The 18,491-nt window shown below is 34.3% G+C and overlaps 1 protein-coding gene across 1 annotated transcript in view; it reads left to right on the top strand.

Moving 5' to 3' along the window:
- The window catches only part of CFAP46 (cilia and flagella associated protein 46), an 81,047-nt gene that overhangs the window by 36,583 nt on the left and 25,973 nt on the right, over positions 1 to 18,491 (top strand). The window contains exons 24-39 of the mRNA XM_087765970.1: positions 1,552 to 1,717; positions 2,461 to 2,545; positions 2,656 to 2,794; positions 3,303 to 3,486; positions 3,936 to 4,095; positions 6,157 to 6,380; positions 8,377 to 8,499; positions 8,897 to 9,064; positions 9,450 to 9,598; positions 11,074 to 11,172; positions 11,436 to 11,565; positions 12,501 to 12,647; positions 14,025 to 14,225; positions 15,810 to 15,916; positions 16,738 to 16,920; positions 17,735 to 17,870. Coding sequence (XP_087622096.1) covers positions 1,552 to 1,717; positions 2,461 to 2,545; positions 2,656 to 2,794; positions 3,303 to 3,486; positions 3,936 to 4,095; positions 6,157 to 6,380; positions 8,377 to 8,499; positions 8,897 to 9,064; positions 9,450 to 9,598; positions 11,074 to 11,172; positions 11,436 to 11,565; positions 12,501 to 12,647; positions 14,025 to 14,225; positions 15,810 to 15,916; positions 16,738 to 16,920; positions 17,735 to 17,870 — 2,401 coding nt within the window. The remainder of the gene's footprint in view (positions 1 to 1,551; positions 1,718 to 2,460; positions 2,546 to 2,655; positions 2,795 to 3,302; positions 3,487 to 3,935; positions 4,096 to 6,156; positions 6,381 to 8,376; positions 8,500 to 8,896; positions 9,065 to 9,449; positions 9,599 to 11,073; positions 11,173 to 11,435; positions 11,566 to 12,500; positions 12,648 to 14,024; positions 14,226 to 15,809; positions 15,917 to 16,737; positions 16,921 to 17,734; positions 17,871 to 18,491) is intronic.

Here is an 18,491-nt window from a genome sequence, read left to right as displayed (position 1 = left end):
TCTTCTCCATGCTGAACTAGCCCTGTACTCTCAGCCTCTCGTCTCAAAGCAAGTGTTTCAGTCCCTGAATCATCTTGGTGGCACTCCACTGAGCTCGTTGCAGTTTGTCCATGTCTGGAGTGTGTTGAGTGGCCTAGAACTGGATGCGGTAGTCTAGATGTGGTCTAGAGAGTGCTGACTAGAGGGTGATAATCTATTCCCTCAATCTATTGTCCGTTCCTGTTAATACAGCCCAGGATGTTGTTGGCTGTTGTTGCCAGAGCACACTGCTGGCTGGTTTTCAGCTTGCTGTCCACCAAGACCCCCATGTCCTTTTCAGCAGAGCTACTCCTCAGCCAGTCAGTCCTCAGCCTCTACTGTTGCAGAGCATCATATTAATATTGTGATCTGCATGTCATGAGCCCAAAGTGGAAAGGTTGCTTTCAATAATGAATAGGCAGGAGAAGGTGATACATGGATGATGCATGATTTTGGTATTAATTCTTTGCTATTTGGAAGAAATAAATTAATGAGCAAAAGTAGGCAATTAGAACTCTTAGAAGATGAACACGTGCTGGCTGATGTGAGGCTGTTAATATTATAATACTTTCTTCCTTCCATTGATCATTAAAAAGAGAGTGATGAATGAAGTTAGACTAGCCAGTGTAACATAACTCTAAGGTGATGTCATGTTGCAGACGAATCTGTATTTTTTTAAATTTGCATGTTATGACAAGCACTTTTTCAGGAAGGACTGAGCATGTATATATAGCTCAACACATTCCAAAAGGGAGACAAAAAGTGGTGAGCAAAAACTAGGCCTTAATAAGTCTAGTGTTAAGACATAAGGTATGTGAGCATATGGACTCTAAAAATCATGAAACTGGGAGAAAATGACAAAGATCGCCAGATTCAAAAGCTACTTTTTTTTAAAAAATAGTAAAACTATTCAATGGGTAATTGTTTCATAAAAATCCATAATTTTTAGCTAAATTCTAAAGCTTTTGCTCACTCATATGAGTACTGTGTTGTGTGACAATCTGGAGAATTATTAAATTTTATTAATTCAAAGTAACATTTGCATGGAATATGCTGAACACAATTTGAATGCAGCTAGAGGCATTCTGGGCATATTCTTGTGTTACATTGGTACTGTAGTATGCAAAATCCATAGCATTTTAATAATTGTTTTGTTCTATTTTGTAATGTTTTTAGAATGAGGAATTAACATAATAGGAAGCCAAAATAGTAGATTATTCCAATGAGAACATCTTGAATAGATTTCTGTTGTTTTTTTAGTGAAGGCTCTTGAGCTAAGATTATACACAAATACAGTAAAACCATGAATATGGTACTTGTTTACTGCTACTTCTGCTGAATGTGTGAAGGTGTTTTGTACATAAAAATGGAAAATATCTTTTGTATGAAGCTCACATGCTAACCTGTCATTGCTGAGATTATATATGGTAGTGCCTAGATCAGGTAAACTCGGATGTTTGTAGAAGTACAATCCTTTATTTTGGCTTGAGTGTGATTGTTTTCCTTCATTAAGCTGTACTTCACTTTCTTCAGGTACGCAGGTGAAGCTGGAAATGGTTCCCTTGTAATGTTTGCAGCTAGACACTTTTGGAATACATGTTTACCTTTGCTAGGTTCTCCACATGACAGAGAGCAGTTTAAAGAACCTATTGAAATAATTCTTAAGAATATAATTAAAGCGGAATCTAAAAATACACAGGTAAGAATATCTAGTAGGTATTGTTAATTGTGCTTGTGTTTAGTGATCGGTACTGATGATAAAGAAAAATTTTGGTTTGCCCTGAAGCTCTGGGTGCATACTTCAGGATACCTTTCCTAAGAGGCGAAAGTGACTGACTTGGTGAGAATTGTGATGGTCAAATTTTCACAGGTAAGGCCAGCTAAGCAAAATGGGAGAAGAGACATTAAGTCATCTTTTAAAAATGGTCTGAAAATAGTCTGAAAAAATAAGCAGTTACTCGGTTTTGACCAGAGAGGTTGTGGATTCTCTGCTTAGAGTACTTGAAAGATGATCCTTGTGGGTCCCTTCCAACTCAGGACATTGACTCCATGATTCTATGACTGAACAAGGCCCAGAGCAACCTGCTCTATTTCAGCCTGCTTTGAGCAGGGGTGTAGACTAGAGAGCTCCAGAGGGTCCCTGCCAACCTCAACTATTACATGATTCTCTGACAGAGTACTTCAAGATTTCACGTTATTTAATCAGCGTAGCTGATTGGATATTACTGAGTCTGGTTATTGCTATATTGGTTTTGTATTATAGAACTCATTCTGGAGAAATGGCTGTGGTTTTCATCTCCTGCACAAGTAGCTATTTAAGTAACAGGATAATAGTTCACATTAACCATATTACTTGGTTTACAAATGAAACAGAAGTACAGTAATACTTAAAGACATATGTTAACCAAAAGATAAAGTGTTGGGTTTTTTTTATCTTTTTAGGAGAAGAAAGATGTGTTGCCTTTGCATCAGTGGATTACAAAGGATTTTCAAAGTATCGGGTTATCAGTTGGATGCTTTGTCCCAGGCATGTTCTTCCTTCTTTTGATCTGGTACTAAAAAAAAACCCCAGTATTTTGTAATATCATTATTCTAATTCTGCAGTATATTAATAAATCATTTGAATATACTTCAAAGGTGCTGAGGAAGATCTAACATTACGAACCTCCTTGTATGGGTTATTATTCCACATGTACGCTGATAAAGCTGACTGGGACACAGCGCTAAAAGTCCTGGATGAAGCTATTCAGGTTTTGCCTCAGACAAGACACAGGCTGTAAGTTGGTTGACTTGTTTTTATTAAAATCAGCATCCTGATTCTTGAGAAGTGTATAACTCTGAGTATTTTTTTTATTATGCATTGGGAAAATACTATGATTGCTTTTTGTCAGCCTGTCAGTTCTTATAACAGAAGACACTGTTGTGTCTTTTTCATCAAAAAGACATACATTGGCAGTGCTTCTTGCCATTAATCTGTTCATAATATTTGTAAATTTCATTTTTTTAAAACTTCTATGTAAGTAGTATCTTTTCCAAGAAAATAGGCACATGAAATGTGGCTACATAGCAGAAACTTTAATCTTCCTAGCTGTAAACGCATTTATGTTAAATGGAAACAAAATTATCTAGGGTACTGTTTACATAGTCTTATCCAAGTTCAAAGATTTATGCCCTTTTGTACATCTCTGTACTATACTGATATGAACTGTATATCTATCCCACTCACGAAGTTACTTTACAGGTACAGATGGAAGTAATTTGCAATGTTTTTGGTCTTTTTCTAGCCTGATTTTTAAACATATGGCTACAGTGAAGGCAGCATTGGGACGCAATTTTATGATGGACATTCAAAAATTTAGAGATGAAAGTGAAGATTATTTGTCACATATGTGGCGTCATTTGGTAACAGTCTCCAGAAGTATTGTTGGACAGTTAAGCTGTTTTCAAAATGCAATTGTTGCTTTACAGGTTTGTCAGTTTTTACTATATGTTCAAATGCTGATAGAATGATGTTTCTCAAGTGATTTATGGGATTGTCAGTTCTGTGAAGTATATAATTGAACTGGTAGGAAGGCCATATACTTGACCATTACTTTCTGTAACTTTGAAATTGCTCTTCAGTTGGAAAACTATATAAAGTTGAATCTTAGTATCCAGTAAAAGTTCAGTTGAGTCCTGTCAAAGAAAAATGTCTAAAGTAGCCAATTGCAAGAAGTTTTGATGAAGCAAAGCATTAACTGATAGAGTTTTCTGTTACATTCTGTGTAGCATAACTCTGGTTATGTGATGCCAATAAAACTGCTCACGGTCAAATTATTATTTTTTGCTTCTGTTAAGACTATATTGAACTTTTGAATATAATTTTGATGGTTTACATCACCAAATATAAACAAACTCTTCCTTTATTACTTTTATAGAAACAAGAAAATGAATGGCAGAAGGTTGATTATCTGATAGAATTTGCTGAATGGTTATATTGTAACCAGTTTCCCCTCAATGATGTTATTAAACCTCTGGACTGGGTGGTAGATCTCTTGCTACGTATGAAATTTTCTATGCAATCCTCACAAGAAGAAGGTATGTAAAAGGTGTATATCCTTCAGAGGAATTTCTCAGCAGCAAATGCAAGGGACGTTTTTAATTTACAACTTAGTTACCGCAAAGAATGGCACCAGCTTTGCTGTACTTTCTCTGATATTCACTGCCATTTGTTCAATGCTAGCTTAACTATATCTGTGAATTCTGTGTCATGCCATGGAGACCTACCCTCAGTCTTTTGGTATAGCAAGATACAGCTCCTATCTGACGTAGGAGTTCCTGAGTTGTGAGATGCTACCAGAAGGCAATGCTAGGCAGTTTGTTTCAAATGCATCCTCATGGAGGGCCAGATATAACTGTAGGAGATGGTTTCTTTGCCAAGATTTGGGTACCTATGTCCATTGCTCTTTCTGTGGCTTTATCTAGTATTTTAGGATTGATTTTTCAAAAATGACTTTCAATGGATGTATGCTTCCAAGTACTTACGTAACTGTAAAATTTCTTTGGTCCTTTGGGTGTTTGTGTTGAAAAAGCTCAGTGTTTCTAGTATCACACATTTGATTAAAGTCACAGTAGCAATATTCTGTTCATACTTTTCTGTTAGTGGTTTTGTTGTTGTTTTTTTTTTTACAGCCCTATGGTGATTTAAAGTTTGTACTTGTTCTTTAATGATCTTCACATGGTTGCTTATGACTTCTTACACCGCCTATGTTTCAAGAAATTTTTTACAAAACTTTTAATGGAAACTGAAATGATATAATAAGAAAAATTAAATTCAAATACAAAACAGCCCAGGTTGGAAGGGACCTCAAAAGATCACCTGGTCCAGCCTTTTGTGGAAAAAGGAGCCTAGATGAGATTATCTAGCACCCCGCCCAGCTGTGTCTTGAAAACCTCCAGTGATGGGGACTCCACCACATCCCTTGGGAGGTTGTTCTACTGATAGGTCATTCTCACTGTAAAAAATGTCTTTCTTATATCAAGATGAAACCTCTCCCAGTGCAACTTGTACCCATTGCCGCTTATTCCCTCTGCGTGGCTTCTTGTGAAGAGAGAGCCTCTGTCCTCTTTGTAGCTGCCCTTTAAGTACTGGAAAACTATGATGAGGTCACCCCGAGCCTTCTCTTTTCCAGGGTGAAAAGACCTTAACTCCTTAAGACTTTCTTCGTAGGGCAGGTTCTCCAGCCCTTTGATCATCTTCATGGCCCTCCTTTGAACCCTGTCTGGCCTGTCCATGTCTTTGTTGATTTGTGGGGACCAGAACTGGACACAGTACTCCAGCTGCAGCCTTACAAGCACTGAGTACAGTGGGTGGGATGGTCACATCTCTATCTCTGCTGGTAATGCCCTGCCGATGCAGCCCATGATCTGACTTGTCTTCACTGCTGTAGCAGCACACTGCGGACTCATGTTGCTTGGTTTTGAGCTGAATTTCAAGCAGAGTTGGAATTTCTATAAAACATCAGTCTTTACTGAAAAATTACTAGAATTACACAGCACAAAAGAGAGGATTGAGTAGCAGAGTATCCTCTGTAGTTGCCATCAAGAGCCATTAAGGTATCTTGCTACAGATACAGGGATGAGCTTGAGCTATGTTCTAGACTTAGAGTTGACATTGACCCACCTGTAATTGGATTATTGCCTGTTTCTGTTTTGGAAATGAGTGCTGGCCAAATATGCTTCTTGCCCACTAGGCTGCTACTGGTAGTTAGGACATGGTCTTTGGTCACCGTAGAAACCACTATGACAGGATCAAGAGGATTTTTGATTTGACTGCAACGCTACTTGAGTGGCTGAAATAAATAAGTGAGACCGTCTTTCCCACAGATTTATTTTCATATGACATAGTTAAAGTGTGCTTGCTTTGGATTTAATTTCTGTGTCGGACTTACATCATTTAATATGCATAACTGTTACGTTATTCATTGAAAACATGGTACAAATAGCATTGCATCACCATAAGAAGAACATCTTTAGTAGATGAATTTCCATTTTTCTGTTTTTTTCTAGAAATATTTTCATTTTCAATTCAGAATTTTTAACTTTTGAATACATTTTTAAAATACTGTCACTGCGAGCATGTTATTTGTTTTTTAACAGAAAAAAATACTATACCAAAATTTTTGCCTACAGAAAATTTGAAGATAGACATTGGAGCAAATGATACCATGCCCCAAATTAATTTGGACAATTTGAGTAATATCAAACAATTGGAAGCTTTGTTTAGAGCACAGACATTAATGGCTTTAATTTCTGGTCAGAGTTCTCCTTTTCATCAGCAGCACTGTTTGATGGCATATGCTTGTATCGTCCGTATCTGGCAGGTGAGATTGTATGAGATGATATTATATTGTAATGTGGCCAGTATATTTCAAGTTATCTTGTGTAGTTATGGTGCCAGCTATTCATTTGATGTTTTAACTACGTTTTTAGAATTTCCAATTTTATGGTATAGTTAGTGTATTTTGTCAGGTTTAAGGATTAAACAAGAAAATTGTTTCTCTTAGGAAAATAGAGCAGAGACATATTAAGGATAAAAGCAGTGGCCCATTGTTTCTCTGGAGTATGTTCATATGTTTTGTGCAGAAGGTTCTAAAATTTTGTATTTTTAATTTGTTAAAGAATCTTAGTAGTGGCAGAATACATGCTGAAGACATTGCTGACAGTTCTGAAGGACGGTAATTACAGATGGACCTTCACTTCCGTTGAATCAAAGGAGCTGTCATTTGATTGAAAGGAATTGTGTGACATAGTTAAATTAAATTCAGATGTTGATTCGTTTGTTAAGTTTTGAGGAAAAGCCTAGACAGGCAGTGTTCACCAATTATTATTCTTGAATCACTTCAAATTAAAAAAATTCTTTCATTTCTCATTGATATGAATGCCTAACTTAAATGGCTATTGCGAATCATAGCAAAAATCATAGGAAAACAATTATACATTAAATATAAGTAAATCTTTGAAGGGACTAAATCTATACTTGGTAATGCCACAAATCATTATAGAAACAATCTTAGTGCTATGGATGGGACATATCAGCTAGATCGGTAAGCTATAGCTTGTGCATAATTTTATTCCAATTAGCTGTAAAAGTCTGCAATTGCTTACTCCTGTGGTAATTATGATCAAGTTTTCATTGTGAAATCAGTTCACACTCTAACATTTGATGGAACACAGGAATTTGAAAAATAAAAATTGAACATTAATATTTTCAGCTTTTACATAAGCATAATTTTTAATATCCTGAACTTGACTGTCTGAGTGTCTTACTAGAGAAAACGTATCTGAAAGGAGTATTACTGTTTGAATAAACTATTAAAAATAAAAACATTGAGTTAATGAAGCTGTCAGTGCCAGTTGTAGGACAATGACAGTAATTCTAAGAACTCATATTTACCTCTGAACGGTGCTGTGAGAGAAAGACTAACCATGTGGCATTAAAGGAATGAAAATACTATAGGACAGCTTAACCTTGTTTTGGAGTACAAAGTAAAGCAGACTTGACTGCAGATGTCCATTTCTAAAGCAGTTTTTCAAGTGTTAGGACTCCATAAATAACTCTGTAGAAGACATTTAAATGTTCTCTGAAAACCTGGATGATGCAAGCCAAATCAGCTGCCTCTGACTTTATTTTAAAGACATGTGGTATCTTTAATTTGAAATTTTGACAAGACGTGCAGCATCCAGCATTATTTTTTGTTCATATTTTGTGTTCTGCTCTTGATCCCTCCAGCAAAATATATTCATCTTCTCAAATTAATGTGTTTGTTTTATTTTAGGTAAGATCAGAAGCTGTACTATTGCATGTGCAGAGAAATTTTCAATGGATACTTTCATATCCTTAAATAATATTAGAAATTTCTTTTACATAACATTCATTAGTAGCATTATAGAAGACTAATCCAGAAGGAGAACAGAGTGGCTCTTTGCAGTCTTCCAGATTACATTGATATGAAATTCATCTCTTGTAGAAGATTAAGCAGTCTAGACTAGTGGTTTAAAAAAAGGAATTGAATTTACAACCATATAGGTTAAAAAAGTAGCAGTAGTATTAATCACAGGGATGATGTAATCTTTTGACAGTTTAGCTGCTTAAGTGCATTGTCACTATCATCCTAAATGCTTGCACAAATAACGTGAGCATCTAGGAGTCTGAAATTTTAGTTTTCTGAAGAAAGCTCTTAAGCGAACATAACGTGGTATGTGACAATTGTTAATAGCTGTAGATAGTGACTTACAGTGAATGATCATTATTACTAGAAATTGACATTATAATTGAAAATGGAAAATAAGTAACTATAATTATTTTATTGTCTCTAGGTATCATTGTCAGCATCAGGACCTATTACAAAAGTATTATCAAAGTCTTCACAACTTACAGCTCCTCAGAAGGTACAATCAATAATTGCTCCTAAAAAAGAGGACAAAAAGAACGATAAACAAGTAAGAACCCCTTTCCTCTGGAATTAAAAAAATCCTCTCTTTCTGAAAGATGTTTCCCTGGGCTCTTTTGTTAAATAGTTCAGATGCCTTCCTGTAAAGACTCTCATAAACTGTGAAGAATTTCTGTGTGAGTCTGTGTATCATACCTTCACTCTTGATCGCATGGACTTGACAGGTCATAAATTTACAGATACTTTTTCTTTTCTTTTGTTTGTTGCATTGGTCAAAATACTTGTTTTGTAAAACCCACAGTCTAGAGGTCAAAAAAAAAAAAAAAAAGACAAAACTTCAAAGGATATTAAGCAGATTACCTTTTTTTTTTTTATGTTAGCTGAATATTTAATACCAACAGGAATGTTAATTTGACCTCGTATATGTCCTTATTTTTTTATTATAGGTTGAAGTTTCTGTTGTGAAAGAGAACCCTAAAGGGAAAGGATCAGTTGATACCTTACCAGCAAATGTGGAAGAATGGGCTCATTATGACTGTCCCAATGAAATCAGAGATACTTTTAAACAGAAAACAAATAGTTACGGTATTAACTGGGACAATTTCCCCAAACCTGTAAGTATACTCCTCAAATTTCTAGCATTTATTATTTATGAAAAAAATGAGTAGCAGAGAACTCTGTTGTGGTTTAGTTTTTCTGTCTGTGCAATAAAGAGTATGTTCAGACAGCTGTCAAATACTTCCTTTTCATATTATTCAGTAATACTTCAAAAAGTGTTAGTCTGTCCTCTGCATTCTGAAATGAACTTAACTTACAGAATAAGTTTACTGGCTTTCTGTGTACCTAGCTGCTTTTTCAGCTTGAAAGTTTGTTTGATATAGATAGATAGATAGATATTAGTGAAGTTTGGAACTGAAGGTGTAATCATTAATTTAAAATTTATTCTCTATAAAATGATGTTTATACTGATTGAATTTAAAAAAAAAAAATTTTTTTCAGACTTGTACTTTGTATTTCATGGACCTGTTGGCTAAAGAACTACAGAAAATTTTTTGTCCCCACTTGATTCTTCCCATCTTTCAGCTAGCTGAAGTTATTGCTAATGAAGTTGTGGAATGTAGAAGTCTGTCTGATCTCTATCACCTTCGGTTTGTATCCTTTATTTATTTTAAATAAAAGAGAAACTGAACGGAGCGGACCATCCATTAATATTTCACTAAATAGTAACAAGGCTTTTTGTAACTTATTGTTTTATATTTGTAATGTTTTTTATTTCTTTTCATTCCTTTTTTATACATTTTAATAGGGTTTTGATGAATTGGCTTGCTTGTGGAATTCAAGCCACTAAGTTTGTCTGTTACTAAACATGATCTCCCCGAGGAAAGGTGTGCAAGATTATGAACTCAAGCCACTTGCACGTGAATAATTTTTGTAATGCCTTATTGTCACCTAACTGAAAAGAGCAAATCCAAAAAAATTTCAATGAAAGTATTATCTTTTAAGTATTCAAAAGGCAGACTCCTATCTTGCATCAAAAATATATTGTCTTTAGCTTAACCCAAATAAATATCCCCAATAAGCTCATTCTATTTTATAGAGAGATTTGCCTCTGTGACCAAAATTCTGTTATTTTTATGGATGGTTAGCCCTAAAAGTTTTGATTCAAAAATATTTAATATGCATGTAATGGCAAATTATTGCTGTTTTAGTTAAAACATTTTATCCTGCTTTTTTGAAATTTATTGCTTAATGTTTGCTTAATAATTAACAGTTATAAGCAATAATTGTTTGCTTAATTCCTGAGAGTTTGTGAAATACCACATAATGTATTTTTAAAATGCCTGAAACTGATCCCACGTAACAGAATAGATAAATATGCACGTATACAAATGTATGTGTGTTTATCTGGATTGCCAACTGATTACTGAGTTACTGTATTAAAAGACTAAAAGTAGTTTATTAATAGGAAATTGATTTGCAGCCAAGCTTTGCCAGACAATTTTTTTTGTTGACTCCTCAAGGTTTGTTTTTATTTCTTTTTTTTTTTTTTTATATCTATGACCTGATTTTTATATATCATCAGATAGGTGTACATGAATATATTACTCTTTACTCAATACAGAAAAATAGGTTACCACATATACATGTATAGGGCTTTTTGCATGCTGTAGTGTGACCATATTATAAATATTTTCGTACCTTTTACTGCATCGTTTTTGCCGCTAAATTGGAGAGAGATGGGTTTGATGGATGGACTGGGGATACTGGTGGATGCCCCATCATTGGAAGCGTTCAAGGTCAGTTGGACAGGGCCTTGAGCAACCTGATCTAGTGAAAGATGGCCCTGCCCATGGTGGAGGGGGGTGGACTAGATGATCTTCAAAATGTGCTGTCCAACCCAAACCGTTCTGTTATTCTATGACCTCTATCAATGGGTAATTTCAACTGCCGCATTTCCCCTGTTTTTATTTAAAATTTTTGTTATTGCCAATATTAATCAAGACATAAGAAGGTAGGATTGAACAAATGTGGAATGTATGCTTTTTATATATAATGTGTTTATATGAAGCAACATATGAAAGATTCCGATTGTTTCTTAAACATTTCTTCTTTTTATTCTTAGAATTGCCCTGGTATGTTCAGACTTAAAACTGAGTCAGGCATCTTTGTATCATGAGAAAGCTGCTGGAGAAGCATACATTAGTGAATTAGAACAAGCAATGTATGTATTTTCACTACAGAGGCTGTATTTAGTTGGGTTTTTTTCCCTACAGTTGATAAATGTTGTTGGGGGAAAAAATTATTAAAAACCGTGATGTCTTAACACAGATTTGGTATATTAGCTGTGCCCTAAAATTCTGTGCATTATTGTTTTGTGTCTATCTACAGAGTGAGTGTATGGTGAAGATGCCTAACACACTAATACTTCATTACAAAATACTTTAAAAACATACTTGAATTTACTTTTTCTTTCTTGTGATTTAGGTGCAGACAAGAGATTGCCCTGAAAAAAGAAAAAAAAGTACATACTAAGACAGAAGAAAGAAAAACATTTTTTGAATATGCTCAGCTGAATCGTAGTAGGGATGAGAATATCCGTACTTCAAGTGAAAAGGTTTTTATTTCTAGTCCCATTTCTTTAATAAATTACTCTTCACGTTTTATTTTAATATACTTGCTAGTTTGTTTTTAAATTATTTTATACTTGAGAAATACATGAACACAAAAAATCATTAAAAATGCGTACTACTAAAATTCTGCTGGCAGGCATCAGCTGAATGTGAGCTGGGTTTGCCTGGCATATTATTTGTATTGTGGAAGAAAAGAATAGAATCTGTATTCATACAAAGTAAAACTACTTTTCTACAAATGGAATTTGGGACTAATGCAAATCAATGGAAAAGACTGAGAAGCAAAAAAGATATTGTATTCGCTCTTGGTCTCAGCTTTCTTTTCTTCCTCTCTCCATTACATCACTGCATACTGTTTTGCTCCCTCTTATACATTGTTTTAAAGGCATGCAAATATTCCAGCTCTGTCTTTTCTGTCTCTTCTTTAGGAAGATAATTGCCTTACTGATATTCTTAAGCCTTACGTCCACTTTCCTCTTTATTATGGCAATTCCGTCCTTGTTTTCACCATATCATTTTGCTCTCTTTGTATATTTTTCTGTTCTTGTGCATGTAAAATATCCTTTTTTCTAATTACTAATCCCTCTCGAGTCACCTCTTTTAGCTCTTGCAAATAGTTTTTCTCTTTGATCGTTTTAGTTATTACCAAGAATCAACTTCTTCGTGACAGTAGCAGATCTGAAGTAGTTAATCTGTTCTAAAATTAGTTTTAATACTATATACTTATTACTTGAATGCCTTTTGAGGATTATAAAATCCAAATCTCACAGTAAATCTCTTTTTCCTGTAATATGATGTTGAATTTCAAAGTTAGAAAATAGAGCTGGACTGTGGGATACATCAAGAATTGAATATGATATGTATTCCATCTAGTATAGTTTTAAAATTTATGAAGGTGTAATATTTTGTTATTTTTCAGTTTTTTGAGTTAAATGCGGTAACAGGAAAGGGACTGAGTGCACTTTGTTTCCCTTACTTGTGGATAGAAAAAGCTGAAGTACTAATTCAGCTAGGCTTGTATCAACCAGCAAGACTTCTGCTTTCAGAGGCCCATGCTGCAACTCAGGTATGTCAGAAATAAAACAGAAAAATTAATAAAATGTGTAGGAAAAATGTTCATTTTGATGCAGTCATTCCTCATAATAATAATCAAATTGCAAAACCAAACCTTCCCCCCCCAACCCTATGGTATTTGAGTTTCAGCATACATAAAGCGTACATTTAAATATATGGCACTTAAGTCCAACTTTATGGGGATTGTCTGACGATCATTTCAACTTGTGAAGCAGTGTCAGCATCTCTGTCTGCTTTGCAGTGACCTTGGAAGATGTATGTGTATCCAAACCGTGTTTGTTAAAATAGTTTAGGGATGTTCAAGACCTGCTCATAAGAGAGAGAGGGCATTTAGCTCCATCGTCTCAACGTTTTGATCATTTGAAAGTCTAGTTATATAATGAATTTCATTATGGTTTTACTGCTAACTGTGTTTTGATAAACAACCACTGACACTGAAATTATGAGTTAGAATTCTGGCAGATCTGAAATAAGTGTCTGTGTGTTCCACCAAACAAATCCACATCGTCTCATTATTATGAAGAGTTTACATTAAAGATACTCTTCCTGTATCTACCGTTCTCCATTACAGCTCTCTTCTTGGTTATATGGCTTACTGAAACATAATTATTGCAATAAATCCTTTACTTTTTAAAGAATCTAATTGTTATCCTGTTATTCCACATAATAATTTTTCTTATGTAAGTAAAAACTGCCTATGTATATTTAGCATGAATCATTAATACTTTGAATAATAATATATGAATAATATATTCATTAATATATGTCTCTTATTAAAGCATGAAATTAGTATTGTACATTGAGAAAAGTTCAAACGACATTAGGGAGGACAATAATTTTAATGATATAGTTTCTTTCTAGTGTCTTGAATGTCTCTATACCAGTATACTATCTATACTGTACACTATATTTGTCTCTTGTATACTACTAGTATATAGTTTATAACTAGCATAAAGTAGCATTGTAAATTTACTGGAGCTCTAGTGTATCTAGATCCCAATTCACTAAAAAAATTTTCATCATCACATTTCTTCATCAGATCCTGACAAATGCTAGCAGCTATATACATACTAAATAATAGCAGAAAAATAGCTTATTTGACTTGTGTGGTAGAAGACATGGGAACATAAAGAAATATAAAGTATATTCGAAGATTTGAAGTTCTTGATATGAAGTAGACACTTCATGTTTTTGAAAAAAAATGAAGTAATATAAGGAGTAACTAAGAAATTCTACAGATAATTGAGGAAATACCATTCGCTTCTTATTTCTGTGCCCATTTGTAAGTTTAATCTAAAATATGAATAGAAGTAAATATGAACAGCAGTAGTGGATCTTTTGTATGTAGGTCACCTATCTTTCTTCCTAGGAATTGAGGGCCCTGTATGATGTGTCAAGGTGCTTGTACTTATTTGCTGTATTGGCTAACCTGGAAAGAAACCATGGACAAGCTAAAGCACTCCTTGAGAAAGCACAGCTTCTAGGAGGAAATGAACAGTTTTGGTACAATAGCACTCTTAGTCTAATAGAAGCAATTCTAGAGGAAGAGGGGGAAGGAAAACAGAGCACGGTAAGGAAGTTTTTTGGGTTTGGGGTTTGGTGTTTTGGTTTTTTTTTGTAGCAGTGGTGGCTCTCTTTCAGTGAAGAGAAATGTTACTGCCTTTGCATTTCAATAAAAGCAAAAATAGGTGTTAAATACAGTTAATATTATTTTTTCTGTTGTGCATTCAACAAACATTAATTACAGATTCCAAACAGATTTAGGCCAGTAGGAATGAGATTTCACCCACAGAAGTTTAGTATGTTTTTATGATAAGCTGTATATCCTTCTATTGAAATAAGAGCAGTTGTAATCTAGTATGTGTAACCAAATCCAAGACATCTGATTCTCTTGATTAGAATGCTTTTGTACTCAGACAGTTCTGTTAACATTGATGTGCTTATTTTCCATATTTAATAAAGATTATAACTGTCAGTTTTATTTCCTAGTATGCACTTCCTTTTCAAATATTTAAAATAGCTTTACAAATATTATTTCTAGGTTTTGAAAGATACTACTGTAAGTATAAAAATATATATTTATTAAAAACCTTTTCCTGGTTGACCCTTAACATTAAAATATCCGTTTACTGTTCAACCCTTAACTTTCATGGGTTTCAGCATAAATATAATCTTGTTGTGTCTGTGATGATCTGTCCTTTATTGATAATCTGTGTGAGTCTGTTTTGCATAGAGGGATTATTTTGATTTGGGATGAACTCACATTTACAATCATTGAAGGACAAAATACCTGGTTACCAGTGAGAGTATTTACTTAAGGTTTTACCAGTATAGCTATTAATGAAATATGTGAGGTTGTTTGTTTTTTTTTTTTCCTCCACGTCTGACCAACATGAAGGCAGCAGCAAAATTTTTTAATAAGGACAAATCTGTAGATGAGGTTTTGAGTACCATCTAAGGGCACTTTCATTCAAAACTATTAGTTGGGGACTTCTTTTACATCCCCAGGTGGCAAAACTATCATCACGTAAGGTTTACTTGTGGATTAATATGCTAGTCAGTATAAGTAAGGATGCAGGAATCTGTCCCTTAGAGGATGTCTGTGAAATATAGAAACAAATGACTATTTAAGTTAGAGGTCATCTGGTCTAACCCCAGGCAAAGCAGGGGCAGTTTTGAAGTGAAATCTAACCTTGTTGTTGAATCAAGTTGCTCTGGGCTGTATATGGGCACTTTTCATATATCTCCAAGAACAGAGATTCCACAACCTTTCTGGCCCTTTCCCCTCCCCCAAAAAAGAAAAGTGACTATCAAGGTGACCAAACACTGGAACATCTGTTTAGAATTCCCTTTTTTCCAAGTTGGGCCTGTTTCTCCTTGTTCTTTTGCTATGTACCTCTAAGATGAGTCTGGCTCCATCTTATCTTCTTGTGTGTTTGTGCTCCATTCACTTAATCATATCAAAATATCTAAATCTGATCATAACTCATACTTTCTAGACTTATATACAGTTGTCAAGAGTCAGTCATCTTGGGGAATATGAGGGAAAGATACTTACCATGTTCTGCACAAAATTTAAGGTTTCTAAATTAATGTTTAATGTTATACACAGACATTTAAAATAGAATGATGACATTTCTGATGTTACGTGCAGGCTTGTGAGATACTGGAACACACTGTAAATGTGCTCAGATCTACTTTACTGAAGAGACCTAACAGACAATCGGAGTTGGGTTTTATAATTGCATCCCTTGAAGCCAGGTAATTGTCTTTTCATTAAAATGTGCCCAGCCTCTACTATGCCGCTACATGGCAAGTATACGGTGATTTTTACCATTCGTCTTTATTTTAGTATCGTGCATTCTGTGGATTCTCAAATATTTTTCTTCTAAGTAATTTATGTTTATTCTTTTTTTTAAAATTTAAATTTCCTTTACAATTTCTTCATTCTTGTATGTAGCCCTGCTACCTGTTAAGTTAGTAAGCTAGTTCAGATACCACAACCTATCGTGCATAGTTTGTGGTATAGGTTAGCCAAAGGAGCAAGATACATTTGCCTATGCAGAGGTATCTGTTTGAGCACAGATATTCCCACAGCGCTACTGTAGTCCTCAGTATTGACCTATTTCTCTCCTCACCTTGATCCAAGAAGTCTTTTTATGGTGAAACTAAACAATGATTTTGATTATGTTAAAATCCAAGCACAGAAAGCTTAAAATGTGTTAGTAAAAGGAGAGAAGTATATAACATTTACACTTCCTTCTCTTTCCAGAAACGTGAAACTTTTGGAATAGAAAGGGAAGACTAATAGTCTTCTCAGTTCAACTATATTTAGAAGACTGACTAGGCCTAGGCAGTTTGAATAGATACATGGAAAAAGTGACACCTAAGTTCTAACCTGAAAATATATTATTTTTATTTTCTTCAGGACCTACTATAATTTGTAGACCACAGATTTAATGAATGAAGAGGCATTTTCTAGGTTTCTTATAATTTAAAGGGAGACCAGAGAGGAATATATCTGTTTTCAAACACAGCCTGTGCTTTCTGACTGCTATCTTGTACTTAATTTTTATTCCTAGGAAAACACTTATTCAGGTACATATTGCCCAAGATTGTATGACAATTAATGCTGAGTCTTGTCAGTTGCCACATATGCTACAGGAATCTTACAATAAATTAGTTCAAATTGAGAAGGACTTCTGTCATTACGGGCATAAAAACTGCAGCGCTGAGATACTGCTAGAATGTGCAAATATTCACAGGTAAGATTATACCTCTGATGAAAAATTTTATTTAAGTTTAACTAGTCCATGAAGTGTATTGTTTACATTTTTATAGTCTAATTAAAGATGGAAAGGAGCAGATAATATTGTCGGGTTTTATATCTTGGCGTTACGCATCTGTTTGCATTCTTGATGTGTTGTGTATTTAGAAAAATACTGTAGAATCAAAAATTCTTTTCACTGAAGGCAGAGTTAATCTTACATGGTACTCGTGATTTTTGTACTGGTTTTGAGGTCAAAACAAAGTATCAAGGTCTCTTAAGTCAGCTTTTTGTCTTCCCATTTGTAAAGGCATTTTGGCAGCCACACCAGTCATTCTCAGGTATTTATAGGCTTTTACAATTCTTACTGTTGAAATGGTTCTCTAGAAATTGCTGTAATAGCAAAAGTGCAAAACACAATATGCCTTGACTCCCAGCTGTTCCCAAACTGTCCCCTTAAAACGACTGCCATGTGTTTTGTAGCTGGCTATTCTGCCATTTTGTTCCTGGCGAATACATACTCTTGAATATGATCTGCCTTTTTTTCCTTTATGTCTTGGCATCTTCTTGCGTTGCAGAAGTACAGTTCCAAGAATAAGGCCTTGAAAAATTAATGTGTGAACATTCACTTTTCCTAAAAAAAAAAACAAAACCCACATGTACAAAATAATTCTATTTTGTCTGTTAATTAATCTATTTAATCTATAATCTATTAATCTAATTATTTTATTATATATGTTAAGTAGTGTTGATACCATAAAAATAAACAATTTATGTTAGTTCCTTTGAGTTTATGGTTTGTTTTTTTTCAGGATGATTGCCAAGCAGGAAAGAAACAAAGAAGAAAAACATAATCACTATCTAGATGCTTATGACTTAGCTCAGAGGGCAGTATCCAAAACAGAGGAAGTATTTCATAATGTTTGTAGCTTATTTGCAATTAATGAGGTATGGAGATGTATATTTTTTTTTTCTACTGATGGTAAAGAAATCTAATTTAGTTGTACTATTCATTCATTCTTGAATAATTCCTGGAAGCCCGAAATGAGATTATCTTCCTGTAGTGATAGGCATTGTTCGAATATAGAAGGAAACATTGCATGCCTAAAGAATTTACAGTTTAAAAAGTGAAGAAGAGAAGCAGAAATTAGAAGATCTGTTTGGTCTTTGTCAATTTTGTTTAATTCTAAAATTTATCTAATAGCTACAAAAGAGAAAGTCTAAACTTGGAGATATTTTTGATTCTCTAAATACCTCACAAGTTTAAAATTCTCCACAATGAAGTGTTTATTTCTCAGGAGAAAAAAAAGGTTACACAGAACATTATGTAAATAAAGAAGGCCTGTTTTCAAAATAGTGTATTTTGGGTAATGAAAGCCTGCAGCCTAGTTTGCTAGCATGTACCATTATTATACTCTAGCACCGAGCTTTTTTTCTGCTTTGCCTTTTTTAAAGAGCAAGTATTTTTGTGCAGCTACCAAAACCATTAACATTAAAATTCTGATTTTATGTACGCATTTGTAACTCCTTTGGAATTAGATATTGGTACCAAGTACATAAAGCGTGAAA

The sequence above is a fragment of the Nipponia nippon genome, unplaced genomic scaffold (genome assembly GCF_047370975.1).
Source record: "Nipponia nippon isolate SJK-2023a ecotype South Korea unplaced genomic scaffold, ASM4737097v1 scaffold_3, whole genome shotgun sequence".
Taxonomy (NCBI): Eukaryota; Metazoa; Chordata; class Aves; order Pelecaniformes; family Threskiornithidae; genus Nipponia; species Nipponia nippon.
The sequence above is the reverse complement of the archived record's forward strand: the minus strand, read 5'-3'. Positions and strand labels throughout refer to the sequence as shown.